At 44.9% G+C, this 22770-nt stretch overlaps 2 protein-coding genes across 2 annotated transcripts in view; both read left to right on the top strand.

Annotated features, from left to right (window-relative positions):
* The window catches only part of LOC143803137 (uncharacterized), an 87943-nt gene extending 68769 nt beyond the window's left edge, over window positions 1-19174 (top strand). The window contains 2 exon segments of the mRNA XM_077281383.1: window positions 16385-16562; window positions 16626-19174. Coding sequence (XP_077137498.1) covers window positions 16385-16562; window positions 16626-17670 — 1223 coding nt within the window. The 3' untranslated portion in view covers window positions 17671-19174.
* On the top strand, window positions 7460-11831 carry LOC143803121 (gastrula zinc finger protein XlCGF66.1-like). Its single transcript, XM_077281382.1, has 4 exons — window positions 7460-7566; window positions 10545-10696; window positions 10944-11120; window positions 11204-11831. The coding sequence occupies exons 1-4, from the start codon at window positions 7512-7514 to the stop codon at window positions 11342-11344; spliced, it is 525 nt and encodes a 174-aa protein (XP_077137497.1). The 5' UTR covers window positions 7460-7511; the 3' UTR covers window positions 11345-11831.
* Window positions 19175-22770: the final 3596 nt, after the last annotated feature.

Raw genomic sequence — 22770 nt, 5'->3', positions numbered from 1 at the left:
AGAAAATACTCACCCGCTCCCACGTTGGCTGTCGTGGCTTCCTGGTCTGGCCCCATCTTCTCCTGTATGCGGTCACGTGGGGCCGATCATTTACAGTCATGAATGTGGCTCCACCTCCCATAGGGGCGGAGCCGACTATTCATGATTGTAAATGAGCGGCCCCACGTGACCGCATACAGTAGAAGGCGCGGGGTAGAGAGGAAGGAGTGACAGCCAACGTGGGAGCGGGTGAGTATTTTCTGAACAGCGGGGGGGCGCACAGGGGGTGGGAGGGCGGCGGACACATAGATCTTTATTTTAAACACTATTATTCATATCTTCTCTGCAGCAAACGCTGCTGCAGGGAACATATGAATCGCGGCTTCAGCACCATGTGGGGGGGACAGCGCTTACTGTAGTGCTGTCTCCTGCACGCACACGGACCCCAGACGGAGAACGTCCGTGTGAGGTCCGTGTTTTACACGGACCCATTGACTTTAATGGGTCCGTGTAATACGTGCGCTCCCACGAACACTGACATGTCTCCGTGTTTGGCACACGGAGACACGGTCCGCAAAAAATCAATGACATCTGAACAGATGCATTGATTTGAATGGGTCTACGTGTGTCAGTGTCTCCGGTACGTGAGGAAACTGTCACCTCACGTACCGGAGCCACTGACGTGTGAAACCGGCCTTAAGTATACTTACTACTGATAACGTCAGGAGTGAAGCAAGGTTTCATTGGTGGTGAGTATGTAAGTTGCTGTCAGGTGGTGTTTGAAGTAGGTTACTTTAGAGACAGTTACCCGTGCATAAAAAATGAGTGGCAATCTTCCTCCAGTGAGACAGTTAATAGTACTGATATATCACGGCTTATGCATGCATATGTAATTGGGCTGTATTCACTGTCTCGCTGGTATAGAGAGGAGCAGTTCCAAGGAATCTGTGTTGCCGCTGTACTGCTGCTGTAGCAGGACCGTGGGTTAGGACGATAGATGCGGCAAGAGCCAGAAGACCGGGAAACCTCGCGTGCCCCGGCCGGAAGCAACGCTGAGGTAGTGGTCGGAGAGGTGGGCGGAGCTACAGGTGACGTCACCAAGCTACGGGGCCAGAGAGAGCAGGTGCGCTAGAGCAGCTAACCAACCAATGCATTTCAAGGGCTCTAGCCCTCTTCATCAGGGTTATAACCTGTAGCTCTGCCCACCTCTCCGACCACTACCTCTATACCAGCAAGACAGTGAGTACAGCCCAATTACATATGCATGCATAAGCCGTGATATATCAGTACTATTAACTGTCTCACTGTCTCATTTTTTATGCATGGGTAACTGTCTCTATTTAAAGTAACCTACTTCAAACACCACCTGACGGCAACTTACATACTCTCCACCAACGAAACCTTGCTTGACTCCTGACGTTATCAGTAGTAAGTATACTTAACGTTGTGAGAACTGGATCACAGACATTTAGAATCACACTTGTAAAAGGGTGTATATCCTTCTAAGGGCTTGTTTCCACTTGCGAGAAACACGTCCATGTCTCGCATGTGGTAACCAAGCTGTGGCGCCGGCACTCCAGAGCGGAGCGTGCGGCCGCATAGGAACACATGGAGCTGCACTCTCCGCTCCAAAGTGCCGGCGCCAGAGCTTGGTTTTCACATGCGAGACACGGACGTATTTCTCGCAAGTGGAAACAAGCCCTAAGCAGGAGGAACCGTTCAGCCTTGGAAAAAGCACTTTTAGCCATCACAACACCAGTAATAATTGTGGACACAAAAGAATCACGGTCCCCAACCACATTTTGCCATTCAGTAACTAACTGAGCAGAAATTCTTTATCTCACTATTCTACTATACTTCTGAATTTGATTAACATAAAAGCATCTGCCCTTTTTTTTTCTCTCTCTCTTATCCTTTAAAAAGATTCTACCAGCAACTATAAGGGTTTATCAAAAAATCTACCTCATCATCAATGATGATCTAATGAGTAAGTGCTTTTTAAACTTATATCCACTTTACTACACACATTTATTTTTTGCTTATGTAATGTAGACAGCGCAGGTGAATGCTATATATACTTTTCTATAAGCCTGAGGTTCCGTGGATGCCAAGGTAAAGGCTGAGTCGAGAAGTTTACTGCGCATATAGTTCTACATGCAGCAGGAGTGAGGATAGCTACTACACATTGCTGAAATAGAGCCGGGTCATCACACCATGATGGGCTGTTGGCTCAGTGTACTGAATAACAGTGGAACTTTCTCCCATCTCTGGAGCTCAGCTGAAAAACACCTCCATAGCATGATGCTGCCACCACCATGTTTCACCGTTGGGATTCTATTGGGCAGGTGATGAGCAGTGCCTGGTTTACTCCACACATACCCTCAGAATTATCACCAAAAAGGTCTATCTTCGTCTCATCAGACCAGAGAATCTTATTTCTCAGTCTGGGAGTCCTTCATGTGTTTTTTTTTTTAGAAAACTCTATGCGGGCTTTCATATGTCTTTCACTGAGAGGAGGCTTCCGTCGGGCCACTCTACCATAAAGACCCAACTGGTGGAGGGCTGCAGTGATAGGTGACTTTGTGGAACTTTCTCCCATCTCCCTACTGCATCTCTGGAGCTCAGCCACAGTGATCTTGGGGTTCTTCTTTACCTCTCTCACCAAGGCTCTTCTCCCACGATTGCTCAGTTTGGCTGGATGGCCAGGTCTAGGAAGACTTCTGGTGGTCCCAAACTTCTTCCATTTAAGGATTATGGAGGTCACTGTGCTCTTAGGAACCTTGAGTACTGCAGAAATTCTGTTGTAACTTTGGCCAGATCTGTGCCTTGCCACAATTCTATCTCTGAGCTCCTTGGCCAGTTCCTTTGACCTCATGATTCTCATTTGGTCTGACATGCACTGTGAGCTGTGAAGTCTTATATAGACAGGTGTGCGCCTTTCCAAATCAAGTCCTATTAGTTTAATTAAACAGCTGGACTGCAATAAAGGAGTAGAACCATCTCAAGGAGGATCACAAGGAAATCAACAGCGTGTGATTTAAATATGCGTGTCTGAGTAAAGGATCTGAATACTTATGACCATGTGCTATTTCAGGGTTTTTTTAATACATTTTCAAAAATTTCTACATTTCTGTTTTTTTTCAGTAAAGATGAGGTGCAGAGTGTACATTAATGAGAAAAAAATTAACTTTTTTGAATTTACCAAATGGCTGCAATGAAACAAAGAGTGAAAAATTTAAAGGGGTATGAACACTGTAGGTCAGCGATCCACACCCACTCGGCAGTTGTTATATGTGGGGGCTGAGTGTTAATCTGACAGGCATTGAGAAGCTGGAATTCAGAGACTGCCCTAACCTAGGGAGAGAAATAGGGTCCCACGATTACCCTCCAGTACCTCCGTTGTCCCTGCAACCCCCCGTAAAGTTCCCCGGGCCGCCGGCGTCTTCTTCCAGGAGAAAATGGCTTCTGGGAGAAAATGGTGGGCGCATGCTCAGTGCGCCCGCTAAGATTTGCTGTCCGGCACCAATAGGAATTTTTTCCTATTGGTTCATTTTGATCACTGTTATAGAGTCTATCACAGTGATCAAAATAAAAAAAATAGTAAATCAAATGCCCTTTATCACCCCTTAGTTAGCTAAAAATAAAATAAAAAAAGTATTTATTTCCATTTTTCCATTAGGGTTAGAGTTGGACTAAAGTTAGGGATAGGGTTGGGGCTAAAGTTAGGGTTAGGATTGGGCTAAAGTTATGGTTAGGGTTGGGGCTAAAGTTAGGGTTGGGATTAGGGTTAGGGGTGTGTTGGGGTTGTGGTCATGGTTATGATTAGGGTTAGTGGTGTGTTGGGGTTAGGGTTGGAGGTAGAATTGGGGGGGTTCCACTGTTTCGGTACATCAGGGGGTTTCCAAACGCGACATGGTGCCACCATTGATACCAGACAATTTTGTGTTCAAAAAGTCAAACTGTCCTCCCTCACTTCTGAGCCCGGCCATGCACCCAAACAGTGGCTTTCCCCCACATATGGGGTATCGGCGTACTCAGGAGAAATTGCACAACACACTATGTCATCCATTTTCTCCTGATACCATTGTGAAAATAAAAAAATTGGTTCCAAAATAATTTTTTTGTGAAAAAAGTAAAACGTTCATTTTTTCCTTCCACAATGCTTTAGTTCTTGTGAAGCCCCTGAAGGGTTAATAAAGTTCCTGAATGTGGTTTTGCGCACATTGAGGGGTGCAGTTTTTAGAATGGTGTCACTTTTGGGTTTTTTCTGTTATATTGACCCCCCCCAAATACAGTTCAAATGTGAGATGGTCTCAAAAGCAAATGGTTTTGTAAATTTTGTTGGAAAAAATAAGATATTGCTGGTCAACTTTTAATATTACACAAGTGCCCATATAAACGTGAACCAGTATAAAAAACTAAAAAATAACGTTATAACACAAAAGAACCAGAGCAAGAGGCCCCCCATAGAGTATAATCCCAAATAAGTTTTATTAGAAACATAAATAAAATGCCAATAATTAAAAATCAGAGGCTAAACTGGCAAAAATTGGGGAGCAAAAAAGACTGACATGCTAAAGTGCAGAGTGCAACATCATAGGCAATTCAGCCTTAAGAGGCCACAAGGAGTATATCAGAATATTGTGACAGGTAAGTACAAAAAGTTGGAACTCAGTGAAGCATACACAGGTTAGCCCAATTCGTGAAACCTAACACAAAGCTACTGGTAAAAAAAAACAGTCACAACAGTGGCCAATACAAAGGTGTCTAAACTGGAGCCTGAAGAACCATGAAGAGCAATGCCCACTAGTATATCATAACTAAGTGCAATAACTAATGTAGTACTTACTACCTGTGATGTCAGTCAGAATGCCCACCATCGCTCCAACGCGCTTTTCATTCAGAAAGTCATCAGGAGGTGTGTGTTGGGGGAGGGATGGAGCACATAAAACATTTTTGGGGATCTGGACATCAGGGTTAATCCACATGGTGTTATTGTGACTGATGTCTAATGGAAGCCCACAGCCACAAACTCTCTTCTTCATGCAAGTTCATCGGATCCAAAATCAATGATCAATATTATCTCAATTGGCCAACATCTACGCCTAAAGGCCCCGTCTCACTAAGCGATTTACCAACGATCACGACCAGCGATATGACCTGGCCGTGATCGTTGGTAAGTCGCTGTGTGGTCGCTGGGGAGCTGTCACACAGACAGCTCTCTCCAGCGACCAACGATCAGGGGAACGACTTCGGCATCGTTGAAACTGTCTTCAACGATGCCGAAGTCCCCCTGCAGCACCCGGGTAACCAGGGTAAACATCGGGTTACTAAGCGCAGGGCCGCGCTTAGTAACCCGATGTTTACCCTGGTTACCAAAAAAAACAAACAGTACATACTCGCCTTTCGGTGTCCAGGTCCCTTGCCGTCCGCTTCCTGCTCTGACTGAGCCGCCGTACAGTGAGAGCAGAGCGCAGCGGTGACGTCACTGCTGTGCTCTCACTTCTCACTGTACGGCCGGCAGCCAGTGAGAGCAGGAAGCAGACGGCAAGGGACCTGACGGACATCAGAAGGCGAGTATGTATTGTTTGGTTTTTTTTACATTTACGCTGGTAACCAGAGTAAACATCGGGTTACTAAGCGCGGCCCTGCGCTTAGTAACCCGATGTTTACCCTGGTTACCAGTGAAGACATCGCTGGATCGGTGTCACACACACCGATTCAGCGATGTCAGCGGGGCCTCAACGACCAAAAAAAGGTCCAGGCCATTCCGACACGACCAGCGATCTCGCAGCAGGGGCCTGATCACTGGTACGTGTCACACATAGCGAGATCGCTACTGAGGTCGCTGTTGCGTCACAAAACTTGTGACTCAGCAGCGATCTCGCTAGCGATCTCGCTATGTGAGACGGGGCCTTTAGGCCGATGTTTCCGAGTTCTGTTTCTTAATTATTGGCATTTTATTTATATTTCTAATAAAAAATTATTTTGGGATTATACTCTATGGTCAACTTTTAACCCTTATAACGTTCTAACAAAAAAAATTATGTTTCCAAAATTGTGCTGATGTAAAGTAGACATGTGGGAAATGTAATTTATTAACTATTTTGTGTGACATATCTCTGTGATTTAAGGGTAAAAAAATTAAAGGTTTGAAAATTGCAAAATTTACACTAAATTTCTGTTTTTTTCATAGATAAACTTAAAGTTATATCGAAGAAATTTTACCACTGCCATGACGTACAATATGTCACGAGAAAACAGTCTCGGAATCAGCGGGATCCGTTAAAGCGTTCCAGATTTATTACCTCATAAAGGGACAGTGATCAGAAGGCCGGAGACACACTGGTGCGAGATACGGTCGAGTCTCGCTGGTTAAAAGCAAGCTGTGGCACCGGCACTCCGGAGCGGAGCGTGCGGCTCCATGTATTGCTATGCAGCTGCACGCTCCGCTCCGGAGTGCAGGTGCCACAGCTTGCTTTTAACCAGCGAGACTCGGCCGTATCTCGCACCAGTGTGACCCCGGCCGAATAGTAAAAATTGGCCTGGTCACTTATGAGTGTGATGCAAGAAACTCGTGCAAGTCTCTCACCTCAATACCCGGCACTGCCGCCGGCACTCGGGACCGGAGCGTTCAGCTGCATGTATGTCTATGCACACTCCGGTCCCGGGTGCTGGCAGCAGTGCTGGGTATTGATCTGCGAGTTTCTCACATCACACATGCAAGTGTGACCCCGGCCGAAGGGGTTAAATCACAGCATAAACCAGTGCAGAGTTCAACAGAATAAACATGGCCGTCCTGGCAAGACTGGGAAACAAAAAGATAATGTATAGCGCAATCCTTAGGCCGCTGGGAATCCACCCCGCAGTACAATTAACAGAGTCCAGCACAGCTGCACATAAACACTGCTCTGCAGCGCTCCTGCATCCAGACAGGAAAAAAACACGGCTCCGCGCACTTAACACGCGGCTCCGCTCCGCACACATTACACACGCGGCTCCGCTCTGCACACATTACACACGCGGCTCCGCTCCGCACACATTACACACGCGGCTCCGCTCCGCACACATTACACACACGGCTCCGCTCCGCACACATTACACACGCGGCTCCGCTCCGCACACATTACACACGCGGCTCCGCTCCGCACACATTACACACACGGCTCCGCTCCGCACACATTACACACACGGCTCCGCTCCGCACACATTACACACGCGGCTCCGCTCCGCACACATTACACACGCGGCTCCGCTCCGCACACATTACACACACGGCTCCGCTCCGCACACATTACACACACGGCTCCGCTCCGCACACATTACACACGCGGCTCCGCTCCGCACACATTACACACACGGCTCCGCTCCGCACACATTACACACACGGCTCCGCACACATTACACACACGGCTCTGCTCCATCCTCCTCTATAATACTAGACATCATCCAGCACAGCAGAGTCCTGCAGACACTGAGAACCCTGGAGCTCCGCCCCTGATCATGTGACTCCTCCCCATGTGACTGATCACATGACGGTGACGTCACACAGGTCCTGTCCTCACGGCGGCCGCTCTGCAGGTGGAGGTGGGTGATGTCGGTGAGCACAGGGCGCCGCTGGCAGTGAGCCGGGGATTGGGGCGGATTAGCATACAGCAGGGAGGCTCAGGGACGTCTTCTTCCAGGTACAGTAGCTGTGGCACCACAAGGCCCAGCAGTCGCTGTGAGGTCAGGCCGCGTCTCTGCTCCCTGATTGCTGCAGTCAGTGCTGAGGTCGCTGCCGTTACCTGTTAGGCTGTGTGCACATAGTGCGGATTTTACCGCACAGAAACGCTGCAGATCCGCACTGTGATGTACAGTACAATGTTAGTTAAAGGGAACCTGTCACCCCCAAAATCGATGGTGAGCTAAGTCTACGTTCACATTAGCGTTCGGCGCCGCAGCGTCGCCGCATGCATCATGCGCCCCTATATTTAACATGGGGGCGCATGGACATGCGTTGTGCTGCGTTTTGCGACGCATGCGTTTTTTGTCCACAAGCGTTGGGCGCAGATAACGCAACAAGTTGCATTTTTTTTTGCGTCCAACTTTCGGCAAAAAAGGACGCATGCGTCGCAGAACGCAGCGTTTTAGCGTGCGTTTTGTTGCGTTTTTGTTTGCGTTGTGCGTTGCGTCGCCGACGCTGCGGCGCACAACGCAAATGTGAACGTAGCCTAAGCTCACCATCATCAGGGGCTTGTCTACAGCATTCTGTAATGCATTCTGTAATGCTGTAGATAAGCCCCCGATGTTACCTGAAAGAGGAGAAAGATGTCAGATTATACTCACCCATTGGCGGTCCCGCTCCGATGGGCGTCTCAGGTCCGCTCCGGCGCCTCCTATCTTCATTCCATGACGTCCTCTTCTGGTCTTCACGCCGCGGCGCAGGCGTACTTTGCCCTATTGAGGGCAGAGCAAAGTACTGCAGTGCGCAGGCGCCGGAAAGGTCAGAGAGGCCCAGCGCCTGCGCACTGCAGTACTTTGCTCTGCCCTCAATAGGGCAAAGTACGCCTGCGCCGCGGCGTGAAGACCAGAAGAGGACGTCATGGAATGAAGATAGGAGGCGCCGGAGCGGACCTGAGACGCCCATCGGAGCGGGACCGCCAATGGGTGAGTATAATCTAACATCTTTCTCCTCTTTCAGGTAACATCGGGGGCTTATCTACAGCATTACAGAATGCATTCCAGAATTTTGGGGGTGATAGGTTCCCTTTAATGGGAAAAAAAATGTACAGATAGTGCGGAATTGCTGCGGATTTCAAAGAAGTGCATGTCACTTCTTTTGTGCGGATCTGCAGCGTTTCTGCACCCCTCCATGTTAAAAATCCGCAGTGGCAAAATCTGCAGCAATTCCACATAAAAACCGCTGAAAATCCGCATAAAAACCGCTGAAAATCCGCATAAAAACCGCTGCAAATGGATTCTGCAAGGAGCTGCGGATTTTGTGCAGAAAATTCTGCACCTCTTTTCTTACATGTGCACATAGTCTTAGGCTATGTGCACACGCTGCGGATTTTGCTGCGGATCTGCAGCATTTCCGCAGCTGCGGGTCCGCAGCGGTTTCCCATGCGTTTACATAACAATGTAAACCTATGGGAAATGCAATCCGCAGTGCACATGCTGCGGAAAAAAACGCGTGGAAACGCAGCGGTTTATTTTCCGCAGCATGTAAATTCTTTGTGCGGAATCCGCAGCGGTTTTACACCTGCGCCATATTAGAAAACCGCAGGTGGAATCCGCACGAAAACCACGGTAAATCCGCAGGAAAAACGTGCAGTTTTTGCCCTGCGGATTTATCAAATCCGCTGCGGAGAAATCTGCAGAGGATCTTTCTACATGTGCACATATCCTTACTGTGCCGATCATAGCGGCTTCTCATTGGCTGCTCACAATTAAACAGCGAATCCCAGCGCTGTCTGGTGCGGACACCTGCAGACAGAACACAGCATTTCCGCTACGTGTGAATGCGGCCTCATCATTACTGGTTTATTACATTTTTTTATGGGTTTAATAGAGAAAAATATCAGTTGTGTCGCAGACGCCACCAGGAAGCAGTGTCCCGAGCTCCCGCGGGTCCCACAATCCCCCCTCCAGGATTCTCCCCTCCAGGATTCTCCCCTCCAGGATTCTCCCCTCCAGGATTCTCCCCTCCAGGATTCTCCCCTCCAGGGTTCTCCCCTCCAGGGTTCTCCCCTCCAGGGTTTTCCCCTCCAGGGTTCTCCCCACACTTCGGCTTCAGGCCTCTGCAGCGCTGCTCACAGTATTCACCATTAATAGACCTGGAGCTAAAGCACGGAGCTGGCAGACGGCCGCGAGACACAATCCACGGGACCGCGAGCGACATGTGGCCCCCGACCTACAGCTCTAGAATACAGAGACCTAAAAAATCCCCTGCTGTATACAATGTACCTGTGTTATCTGCCTGTAGAGTCTGAGCCTGCAGCACAGACCAAGTGCACAGAATCCTCCCAGTGACCTCTCCAGAACTTGTGGCTCCGTAGCTTCAGCTTCTACCATTGATGGTGAAGGTTGTGGCTTCAAGAGCTGGGGAGATTCACAAAATAAAGAGGAAATTACATTTTTGTAATTGATTTTTTTATTGATTTAGGAGTTTTAGAAGCACATAAAATAAACTGACTTTTTCTTCCCCTTAGTGTACAAGTACAAAGAAATCCACTGCTGTATACAATGTATCCCTATGTATCTGTATAATCTACTTCTGGGGTCACTGCCTGCAGGACATCACAAGATTCCCAGATTCCCCTATGTTTATCATTATGGACTGTGATTCCTGGGAATATGGAGACACGAGTCCAGGGAGACCGAATCACCGTGCACTGAGCAGAGTCCCAGCCACACTAATGTTACACATGACTGCGCCTGCGTCCCCCATTGCTGTCAAGTGCGGCACCACCTTATGGTAGAAATCATAGTAGAAGGTTAAAATGCCTTAAAGTCTTTAGATGTTTCTTTTGTTTCCTATGAAGTTTATGTTGTTTTTATCATTTCATCTTTCTTCCATACAGGTTCCTACCATAAAGGATCCTCTGCTGATAACGTCTCTGCGGGAATCTTCCTGATCAATGTCCCACGGATTAACAAGGACAGAGACAGAGACAGGATGGCGGAGAGGATAATAAACCTCACCCTGGAGATAATCTTCCATCTTACCGGAGAGGTGAGAGGTTCTGATGTCATCACATGACCTCATTATGGGAATAACAGGATATGATCGGAGAGGTGAGAGGTTCTGATGTCATTAGATGACCTCATTATCTATGGGAATAACGGGATATGACCGGAGAGGTGAGAGGTTCTGATGTCATCACATGACCTCATTATCTATGGGAATAACGGGATATGACCGGAGAGGTGATGGACTCTGGAGATGTCTGTAGTGATATTATTAATGTCTCCACACTCAGGATTACACAGTAGTGAAGACCTCTAGTGATTGCGGTCAGGCCCCTGTGTATGAAGGACGGGGAGGAACCCTGAGCCCAATCCTGGAGCCTCCACCTCACCCCCGGACACACGAGGACATCAGTGACCAGAAGATCCTAGAACTCACCAACAAGATGATTGAGCTGCTGACTGGAGAGGTGACGCTGCTGGGAATGCTGGGACATTATACAGGACAGCACTGGAGGATTCTGGGTGATGACGGTATCATTATGTGTGTCAGGTTCCTATAAGGTGTCAGGACATCACCATCTATCTCTCCATGGAGGAGTGGGAGTATCTAGAAGGACACAAGGATCGGTACCAGGACGTGATGATGGAGGAGCACCGGCCCCACACATCACCAGGTAAAAGACAGGACTAAATACACACGGCCTATAATTCTCTGTATGTATTAATGATGTCAGTCCTGTCTGTGTCGACTTCGTTCTCTCTAGTAAGTCTTTAGTGTCTGGGTGTAGTTAGGGTCCCATACTCCCACACACTATACTCGATCCCACAGCTGCCACCAATATTTGAGCTGCACCTCGCATCCTCGCCTGACATCACTAGTACATCAGGAGTCAAACAGTATAGTCTCCACACTTTCACCAACGTGACATTCTGCACCCCTGGGTATACAGTATGTCAGCTTGGCACCATTTAACACAGTCATCCACTGTCCACATGGGCAGAAGGAGGCACGGGAAGTGAGAGAGGGTGGCCCACGTGACCGCCGGCTTGGTACAACACTCGCTCACAACACTGACAGGCTGAGAAACCTCTTTCACTAGCACCAGTGAAACAGAGCACTGCTAGCCCGGTAGGACTGCCATCAGTTCCTCGTTAGATATAAGCCCGATCCGTTAACAGGTCTACAGGTCCTTCTCAAAAAATTAGCATATAGTGTTAAATTTAATTATTTACCATAATGTAATGATTACAATTAAACTTTCATATATTATAGATTCATTATCCACCAACTGAAATTTGTCAGGTCTTTTATTGTTTTAATACTGATGATTTTGGCGTACAACTCCTGATAACCCAAAAAACCTGTCTCAATAAATTAGCATATTTCACCCGTCCAATCAAATGAAAGTGTTTTTTAATAACAAACAAAAAAACCATCAAATAATAATGTTCAGTTATGCACTCAAAACTTGGTCGGGAATCCTTTGGCAGAAATGACTGCTTCAATGCGGCGTGGCATGGAGGCAATCAGCCTGTGACACTGCTGAGATGTTATGGAGGCCCAGGATGCTTCAATAGCGGCCTTAAGCTCATCCAGAGTGTTGGGTCTTGCGTCTCTCAACTTTCTCTTCACAATATCCCACAGATTCTCTATGGGGTTCAGGTCAGGAGAGTTGGCAGGCCAATTGAGCACAGTAATATCATGGTCAGTAAACCATTTACCAGTGGTTTTGGCACTGTGAGCAGGTGCCAGGTTGTGCTGAAAAATGAAATCTTCATCTCCATAAAGCATTTCAGCCGATGGAAGCATGAAGTGCTCCAAAATCTCCTGATAGCTAGCTGCATTGACCCTGCCCTTGATGAAACACAGTGGACCAACACCAGCAGCTGACATGGCACCCCACACCATCACTGACTGTGGGTACTTGACACTGGACTTCAGGCATTTTGGCATTTCCTTCTCCCCAGTCTTCCTCCAGACTCTGGCACCTTGATTTCCGAATGACATGCAAAATTTGCTTTCATCAGAAAAAAGTACTTGGGACCACTTAGCAACAGTCCAGTGCTGCTTCTCTGTAGCCCAGGTCAGGAGCTTCTGCCGCTGTTTATGGTTCAAAAGTGGCTTTACCTGGGGAATGCGGCACCTGTAGCCCATTTCCTGCACACGCCTGTGCACGGTGGCTCTGGATGTTTCCACACCAGACTCAGTCCACTGCTTCCTCAGGTTCCCCAAGGTCTGGAATCGGTCCTTCTCCACAATCTTCCTCAGGGTCCGGTCACCTCTTCTCGTTGTACAGCGTTTTCTGCCACATTGTTTCCTTCCAACAGACTTACCATTGAGGTGCCTTGATACAGCACTCTGGGAACAGCCTATTTGTTGAGAAATTTCTTTCTGGGTCTTACCCTCTTGCTTGAGGGTGTCAATGATGGCCTTCTTGACATCTGTCAGGTCGCTAGTCTTACCCATGATGGGGGTTTTGAGTAATGAACCAGGCAGGGAGTTTTTAAAAGCCTCAGGTATCTTTTGCATGTGTTTAGAGTTAATTAGTTGATTCATAAGATTAGGGTAATAGGTCGTTTAGAGAACCTTTTCTTGATATGCTAATTTATTGAGACAGGTTTTTGGGGTTATCAGGAGTTGTATGCCAAAATCATCAGTATTAAAACAATAAAAGACCTGACAAATTTCAGTTGGTGGATAATGAATCTATAATATATGAAAGTTTAATTGTAATCATTACATTATGGTAAATAATGAAATTTAACACTATATGCTAATTTTTTGAGAAGGACCTGTATATCTGGCAAGAAACCAGCCCTGGTAGCATGTGATGTAAAACCGAGAACATGGACTTGAGATAAAAGCGCAGCCCAAGGGTAAATTATATATTTAATCGCCTTAAGGGCACACTAGACACGATTGTTATACATATACAGTGGTTAGATATGCAAATACAGGTAGTAGTACAACAAGTATAAGCAGGTGATGCAAAACTCAATTACCAGTTGGATGTTAGTTCTTGGTGCTGCACAGTCAAATTGGAGGTGTGGGGTGCCAGTGGTTTCTGTTTTTTTTTTACAACTCGATACAACAACGTCACCTCCCTTAGACAATGCTGGGCCACAGTTTCGCATGACCAATTAACCCCTTGGGTCAGTCACTTCCTTTCCCGTCCCTGGAATGGTCATAGTTTCCCTTCCCTTGAATCTGGAAGCTGAAACTCCAAAACCTATAACGGATCATAGTTTCTCACCAAAAGGTCATAGGGGGGCCGTTTTGGTGCTATTCTATTCAGCCAGACCCCCATTCTACGTAGCTCTCCACTCCAGGGTGCTAGAACGCATTGAGATCCCGGCAAGCGTTTGTCCAATTCCTGAGATCTAGAAAATGTAACCGATGTACAGCTAAGACGTATTGTAACTCCTTATGAAATTATGGTTCCCGTCTGTCTGGGGAGTTTCTTTGAAGCAGTTAAGCAGCTTGGGCTCCCAGCAGGGGTTCGTCCTGCCAGAAAGGCCTTGGTCCGAGCAGGATGCTGGGGATGTGAGTTTATCCATTTGGAGCTTTTGAAGCTGGATCACCTGTTGTTTTGTCTCAGCTTCACATTTTGTAGGTGGTCTATAATCTCGAACCTGATACGATACAGTTGATTGGCATTCAATTATATCCTCCATATTCTTTACACCATGCTTGGTTCTGTCTTCAACACAAAAGTAGAAAACCGCAACAGAAAAGCGTGTTATCAGAACATTGTGACCTATTGGTACCTGCTTGTGAGATTGTTATATGTTTTGCACCCAAATATTTGTCAGTTAATAAACTAATTTTGCAATATACAGTGGCAGGTAAAAGTTTGGGGACCCCTGGTCAAAACTGTTATTGTGACCAGTCAAGCAAGTTGAAGATGAAATGATTTCTAAAAGGCCTAAAGTTAAAGATGACAAATTTCCTTTGTATTTTAGTAAAAAAAAAAAATTGTAATTTTTTACAGTTTAAAAATTACAAAAAGGAAAATGGGCCTATGCAAAAGTTTGGGCACACTTGTAGATTTGTGTGCTCAAAAAACCTTGTCTTATGGGTTATTGCTTGTTCACTATCATCGATAGGAAAGGCCAGGTGATGCAAATTTCCCAGCTTTATAAAAACCCAGCCTCCTCTAACCTTGTGCCAAAAAACAGCAGCCATGTTCTTTTAAGCAGCTGCCTAGCACTCTGAAAATGAAAATGGTGGAGTCCCACAAAGCAGAAGGCTATAAGAAGATAGCAAACTGTATTCAGGTTGCCCTTTCGAAAGTTCTAAATGTAGCTAAGAAATGGCAGTTACCAGGAATAGTGGATGATGATAGATAATGTCTGGAAGACAAAGCAAAATTTCAGTGAGAGCTGCTTGTAGGATTGCTAGAGAGGCAAATCAGAACCCCCGCTAGACTGCAGACTCTGACAGAAAGATTTAGCAGACTCTGGAGTTGTGGTACATTGTTCTACTGCTCAGAGACACCTTCACAAACATGGCCTTTGTGGAAGAGTCATCAGAAGAAATCATCTGCGTCCTCACCATAAAATTCAGTGTCAGAAGTATGCAAAAGAACATCTAAACAAGCCTGATGCATTTTGGAAACAAGTCAGGTGGACCAATGAGGTTAAAATCTAACTGTTTGGCCACAATGAACAAAGGTATGTGTGTAGAAAAAAAATACAGAATTTTAGGAAAAGAACATCTTGCCAACCATTAAGAATGGAGGTGTATCAATCATTCTTTGGGCTTGTGTTGCAGCCAATGTAACGGGAAACAATTCACTGGTAGAGGAAAGAATGGATTCGATCAAATTTCAACAAATTCTTGATGCAAACATAACCATCTGTAAAAAAAAAGCTGAAGGTGAAAAGAGGATGAGGATGGCTTCTACAAATGGATAATAATCCTAAACACACAGCAAACTCCATAATAGATGACCTCAAAAGGTGCAAGCTGAAGGTTTTACAATGGCCCTCAGTGTCCCGATCTGAATATCATTGAAAAGCTGTGGCTAAACCTCAAAAGAGCAGAGGATACAAGACGCCCAAGAATCTCGCAAAACTGGGAACATTTTACAAGGAAGAATGGATGAAAATCCCTCAAACAACAATTGAAAGACTCTTGTCTGGCTGCAAAAAGTATTTACAAGCTGTGATACTTGTAAAAGGGAGTGCGACTAGATACTAACCATGCAGGGTACCCAGACAATCAATTTTTTTTTCATTTTTAAAATGTAAAAGATGAAAATTGATTGATTTTTTTTTTTTGCGTAAAATACAAAGGAAATGTGTCATCCTTAACTTTAGACCTTTTAGAGATCATTTCATCTCCAACTTGCTTAACTGTTCACAATAACAGTAATTTTGACCAGGGGTACCCAAACTTTTAGATGTCACTGTACTTCTCATGTCATAAAACATCAGTCCAATCATTGAGTGTATATTACTAAAAAATAACAATCAGTTTTATTCTTTGCAGATGACTGTACCGGGAGCTCAGAGGGACATCCAAAATCTTCACATATTAATGCAGATGTTTGTAGTATTATTCGATATGCATATGAGAAAAATGGCAATATTGAAGATATACCCTCTGCAACTCATAACCAAAATGTATCATCTGATCATTTTAAACAGATCCTATGTCCTGATTTATCACAGGATTTAAAGCAAATTAGTTATATACTAGGTGACGAACGTCAAACTGTTCCCATAGGGGAAAAGCGATATTTATGTTCAGAGTGTGGCAAATGCTTTTCCCATAAATCAGGTTTGGTTAGACATCATAGAATTCACACAGGGGAGAAGCCATTTTCATGTCAGGAATGTGGAAAATGCTTTACTAATAAAGCATGTCTTGTTAGACATGAGAGAATTCACACAGAAGAAAAGCCGTTTTCATGTTTAGAATGTGGGAAACGTTTTGAACAGAAAACACATCTCATTAGACATCGTAGAAAACACACAGGGGAGAAACCATTTTCATGTTCAGAATGTGGGATCTGTTTTAACGAGAAGCATAGTCTTATTGGACATCAAAGAATTCATACAGGAGAGAAGCCATATTCATGTTCAGAATGTGAAAAATGTTTTACTGTAAAATCAGTTTTGATTAGACATCAAAGAAGCCACAGAGGGGAAAAGCCTTATTCATGCTTAGAATGTGGGAAATGTTTTGAACAGAAACACATCCTTATGGGACATCAAAGCGTTCACACAGGTAGGAAGCCATTTTCATGTTCAGAATGTGAAAAATGTTTTACCATGAAACAAAATTTGATTAGACATCTTTGAAGAAGCCACATGAGTGAGAAGCCATTTTCATGTTCAGAATGTGGGAAGTGTTTTACCATTAAATCAGATCTGATTAAACATCATAGAAACCACACAGGGGAAAAACCATTTTCATGTTCAGAATGTGGAAAATGTTTTACTGGGAAGCAATATCTTATTAGACATCAGAGAATTCATACAGGGGAGAAGCCATTTTCCTGTTCACAATGTGGAAAATGTTTCATGATGAAAACAGATCTCGTTAAACATGAGAGAATTCACACAGGGGAGAAGCCATTTTCATGTCCAGAATGTGGAAAATGTTTTAACCAGAAACAACATCTTACAGCACATCAAATAATTCACACAGGGGAGAAACCATATTCATGTTCACAATGTGGGAAATGTTTTACCGTGAAATCAGTTTTTGTTAGGCATCAGAAAATTCACACAGGGGAGAAGCCATATTCATGTTCAGACTGCAAAAAATGTTTTACTATGAAATCACAGCTTGTTAAACATCAGAGAACTCACACAGGGGAGAAGCCATTTTCGTGTTCACAATGTGGAAAATGTTTTAATTGGAAACATATTCTAATTGTACATCAAAGAATTCACACAGGGGAGAAGCCATTTTCATGCCCAAAATGTGGAAAATGCTTTACGCGTAAATCAGATCTTGCTAGACATGAAAGATCTCACACAGAGGGAAGCCAGTTTCGTGTCTAGACTGTGGAAATTTTTCACTGTCAGATCAGATCTTGGTAATCATCAGATAATTTAAAGCGTGAGTCAGAAGGCGATCAATGCCTCTTATCTCTCCATTGGTTTTCTTCAGAAAGCCTATGATTACGATGGCTACTGGAGACTGAAGGATGACCTACTGGTCTGCCATAGATCAAAGCCTAGAATACCGTACTGAGCATGTATGTCAGGCTACGTACAACGTTCAGTATTTGGTCAGTACTTTACATCAGTATTTATAAGCCAAAATCAGGAGTGGAACAATCAAAGGAAAAGTATCATAGAAACACATCACCACTTCAGCATTTTTCACCAACACCTGGTTTTGGCTTATAAATATTGATATGAAATACAGACCAAAATATATTTTCGTGTCAAAGTAGTCTTAGGCAGTCTATCAGTGTAACACTAAAAGGACGGATAATGCTCTGTACTGCATACATAGTACAAAATATTACCAATGCGAACAGGAGATTTTGTTTGACCAATAAATATATTTAAAAAAAATTTAAGTGCTACAAAACAGAAAATGAAAAATATATATTTTTTTCAGAATAAAATAATTTATTCTAATAAAAACTATATATACATGAATGGCATCACTGCATCTTTATCAACCTGTACATACATATGTATACAGTCACAGCCAAAAATGTTGACACCCTTGAAATTGTTTCAGAAAATAAAGTATTTCTCCCAGAAAATTATTGCAATTACACATGTTTTGTTATACACACTGCGGTAGATCAGCTCACTCGGCTTCACCCGGAGGTAAACACAGGTACACTGTCTCTTTAAATCTTCTGTTGGTTTATTATACATGTAGCATAAACCAAGACAAAGTGAAAATATACACAGTCCTTCTGGCAAAACAAGAGATCAAACCAAAATATAATAACAGTCTCTGCATCTGGGGGGATCCGCCACTCAGGATACTAGCCTCTTACTGGTTCAGTTTTTTTCTTCTCAGGACACAGCGCTTGAGTTCCTCTCTCCAGCCCTACTGAACACTGAATTCCCTTAAAATAGCCTATTAACCCCTCTCAACACATTTTCCTGGAGGAAACTTCTGGGTTTCAAATCAGTGAAGCTAATAGCTCCAGTGAAATGTATTTTCCCTCCAGCACTTTGCCAGTGACTTTGTTACAACATGTTTAGATGGACTTGTATCCTTGAGATTGTTGATATTTTTAAACTATTTTGTTTCTCAAGTCCTCAGACAGTTCTCTTCTTTATATTCTCCATGCTTACAGTGGTACACAGAGACATACAGTGCAAAGATTGAGTCTACGTCTCCTCTTTTGAACTGGTTTCAGGTGTGATTTTCATTTTTCCCACACCAGTTACTTACCGCAGATGAGTTTGCCCTGCCCGTTGTTGGGATTTTGTGTGAAATTATGTCCACAATTTGTGTGAGTGTTGTTCCAAAACACACAAAGGAAATAAACTTGTCTCCTCTCCAAATCACATCTCACCATTTGTGCACTTGACTCCATCCCATCCTCCACAACCTCACCACCACACATTCCATCCCTAACCCATCTCTTCAACATATTAACTTGCTTTCAAACATGCCACAATCACACTTATCCTCAAAAAAAAGCTATCTCTCAACCCAACCACTATGCCCAGCTATTGGCCCATATCACTGCTTCCATGAGCAACATGTTTACACTGAACTTTCCTACCGCTTTTCATCTAACTCGCTCTTCGACAACCTACAATCTGCCTTACGTCCCCACCATTCCACTGAAACAGCCTTGACCAAAATTACTAATGCCTTACTTACATCCAAAGCTAACAGACAATTCTCTATACCCTTCTAGACCTGTCCTCTGCCTTTGACACAGTTGACCTCTGTCTTCTACTACACAACCTCTCTTCCTCTGGCATCAAAGACCGTGCCCTATCCTGGATCTCCTCATACCTTTCTAACCGTACATTTAGCATCTCCCACTCCCACAATACCTCCTCATCCTACTCTCTTTTGGAGTCCCTCAAGGGTCTGTCCTACTCCCATACTCCTCTCCATCTGTACCCTTGGCCTGGAACAACGCATAAACCCCCCATGGCTTCCAGTACAATCTACATGCTGATGACACTCAGATCTACCGCTCTAGCCCAGACATCACCTCTGCTGTACAGATTCCCGGAGTCTCAATTAGCCATATCCTTCTTCTACTCTTGCTTCCTCAAGCTCAATGTGGACAAATCTGAACTTACTATTTTTCCTACATCTCGCATATCTTCCCTACCTGATCTATCTATCACAATAAATAACATCATGCTTTCCCCTGTACTGGAAATCCGCTGCCTTGGAGTATCCCTTGACTCTGCCCTGCTCTTCAAACCACCCATCCATTCTTTCCTCATCCCTCAGTCTACTAAAATGCTTGTACATTCCCTCATCGTCTCCGGCCTGGACTACGGCTACATCCTTCGTTGTGGCCTACCTGCTAACACTCTCGCACCTCTCAAGTCCTTCTTTAACTCTGCTGCCCGACTAGTCTATCTCTGTCCTCGCTACTCCTCCACTTCCCCCTTTTGAAAATCCCTTCATTGGCTCCCAATTCCCCAGCATATCCAGTTCAATCTTCTAACACTGACCTACAAAGCCATCCATAACCTTTGTCCTCCATACAGCTCCGAAGTAATCTTCTCTTAAAGAGTCTTAGTGGGCCCCTTTAACACATACCATGATTCATGTTGCACAGATAAGAATTATAGGTGTAGTACAATGTCACATATTTCACTTCTTACATTACATGAGTGATATCTATTGTAAATTCTACAATAGCTCCGAAACCAGCGAATCTTCACAGTTCACAGGGTGACTGCAGGCTGATCCATTTTAGACCGGACAGTATAATCCTCCATACAGTATTGTGAGCACCACATTGTCCTCCATACAGTATTATGGGCACCACATAGTCCTCCATACAGAATTATGTGCACTGCATAGACCTCCATACAATATTTTTCCTATCGCCACGACAGCACCCTATGAGAGAGGGGATCTGCCCACCATCTGGACAGGATTTAAAGGGGCGGTCCCCCTCACCACTCCAGTTTGGGTTCTTGTCCTAGATGGGAACAGACAGGTGCTATAGCACGAAGTTCTTACCCAGGTCCATCACCCTCTGCACAGTGTCTGCGGGAACGGCAGAGACGGGGATACTGGAAGCAGCGTCGGGGGTGTCCTGCTTGCAGACCCCTCCTCCTCTGGCCATGTGGATGTTGTGATCCCAGGGGTCGGGCAGAGCCGCCCTGGGTCGCGTGAGCACGGCGCTGGCTCAGCGTCTCATCAGCGCTTGTGACCCGGAAGTAGATGGTACACTTCCGGGGGAGGCTGGGGAGGAGGTGTGGCTGCAGGTATTAAGCAGCGGAGGCTGTGTGCTGGGTGTGAGGCAACATGTCCTCGGTAGGGGACACCAAGCACCTTCAGGTGGAGGTGCCTGAGCAGCGCAGGAAAAGCAGTAGCAACCACTCAAGAAGTAGCAGTGTGGTACGGGGGCAACAGCGTTCGAGCGCCCCAGCGTCACGTGTGGATTCACCTCCTCGGAGGGGTTTTTCGGAGGCCTTAATAGCTACCCTTTTAAGTAGCTGGAAAGAGGTTACTACCAAGATTTACTCTAAGGTTTGGAAGAAGTTCCTTGCCTTTCATCAGCATCCCTTAACAGACAGGGTTCCAATTCTGGAGTTCTTGCAGAGAGGCCGAGAATTGGGATTGGCGGTAAATACCCTTAGAGTTCAGGTATCAGCCTTAGGAGCCTTATATAACAGCAATGTGGCGGGGAATAGATGGGTATCCAGGTTTATTAAAGCTAGTGAACGTAGTAACCCGGTTCATATTGCTAGGTTACCACCATGGGATCTAAATATGGTTTTGGATGCTTTAACAGAACCCCCCTTTGAGCCTTAGCTTCTGTCTCCATGAAAATTCTAACTTTAAAGACAGTCCTTCTGGTAGCCTTGACTTCTGCTAGAAGAGTTAGTGATATGCAAGCGTTGTCAGTAGACCCTCCCTATCTAATGGTCTTTCAGGATAAGATTGGTTTGAAGCCAGATCCAGCATATTTACCAAAGGTACCTTCTAAGTTCCACAGAAATCAGGAGATATATTTACCATCCTTTTGTGATAATCCAGTTTCAGCAGAAGAACAGAAATGTCATATGCTAGATGTTAGAAGAGCAGTATTAGGGTATGTGCACACGTCAGGATTTTGTCAAGATTTTTCATCAGGTTTTGTAGCCAAAACCAGGAGTGGAACAATTAGAGGAAAAGTATAATAGAAACATATGCACCACTTCTCTGCATTTATCACCCACTCCTGGTTTTGGCTACAAAACCTGATGAAAAATTCTGACAAAATCCTGACGTGTGCACATACCCTTAGAGTACTTGCACAAGACAGAACCTTGGAGGCAGAGTAGGGCTGTTTATTTCTTCCCAGAATCCAAGAAAAGGGGCGAGTGTAACAAAAGGTTCTATCGCCAGATGGATCAGAGATGCAATATGTCTTGCCTATTCTGCCAAAGGACAAATACCACCAGAAGGCATCAAGGCCCACTCCACTCGAGCCATGGCCTCATCCTGGGCGGAGAAAGCAGACGTCTCCATAGACATAATATGTAAGGCGGCAACGTGGTCGTCTCCTTCCACCTTTTATAAACATTACCGTCTTGATCTATCATCTAAGGCCAACTTAGAGTTTGGGCGATCAGTACTTAGTGCTGTGTTCCCTCCCAGGTGATTGGTCTTTGAAAGTCTCTCATAGGGTGCTGTCGTGGAGATAGGAAAACCGGTTTTTACTTACCGGTAATAGGATTTTACAGTCGACGACAGCACTCGCACATTCCCCCCGGTAGTTAATCACTGGATTCCTGCACTCTACACTGTGTTCCAAATTATTATGCAAATAATATTTCCTCATATTTTCTCTAAATTACCTATCTGAATTGCAGTCATTGTTATTTTCCAGTCATCTACTATTCCAGTATAATTGCAATGTTTTGGAACAAACTACCTATGAAACCAGTATCTTTTTAAAAAAAATAAACACTCAAAATGCATGTTCCAAATTA

The sequence above is a fragment of the Ranitomeya variabilis genome, chromosome 1 (genome assembly GCF_051348905.1).
Source record: "Ranitomeya variabilis isolate aRanVar5 chromosome 1, aRanVar5.hap1, whole genome shotgun sequence".
NCBI lineage: Eukaryota > Metazoa > Chordata > Amphibia > Anura > Dendrobatidae > Ranitomeya > Ranitomeya variabilis.
This window is presented reverse-complemented; position numbering and strand designations above follow the sequence as displayed.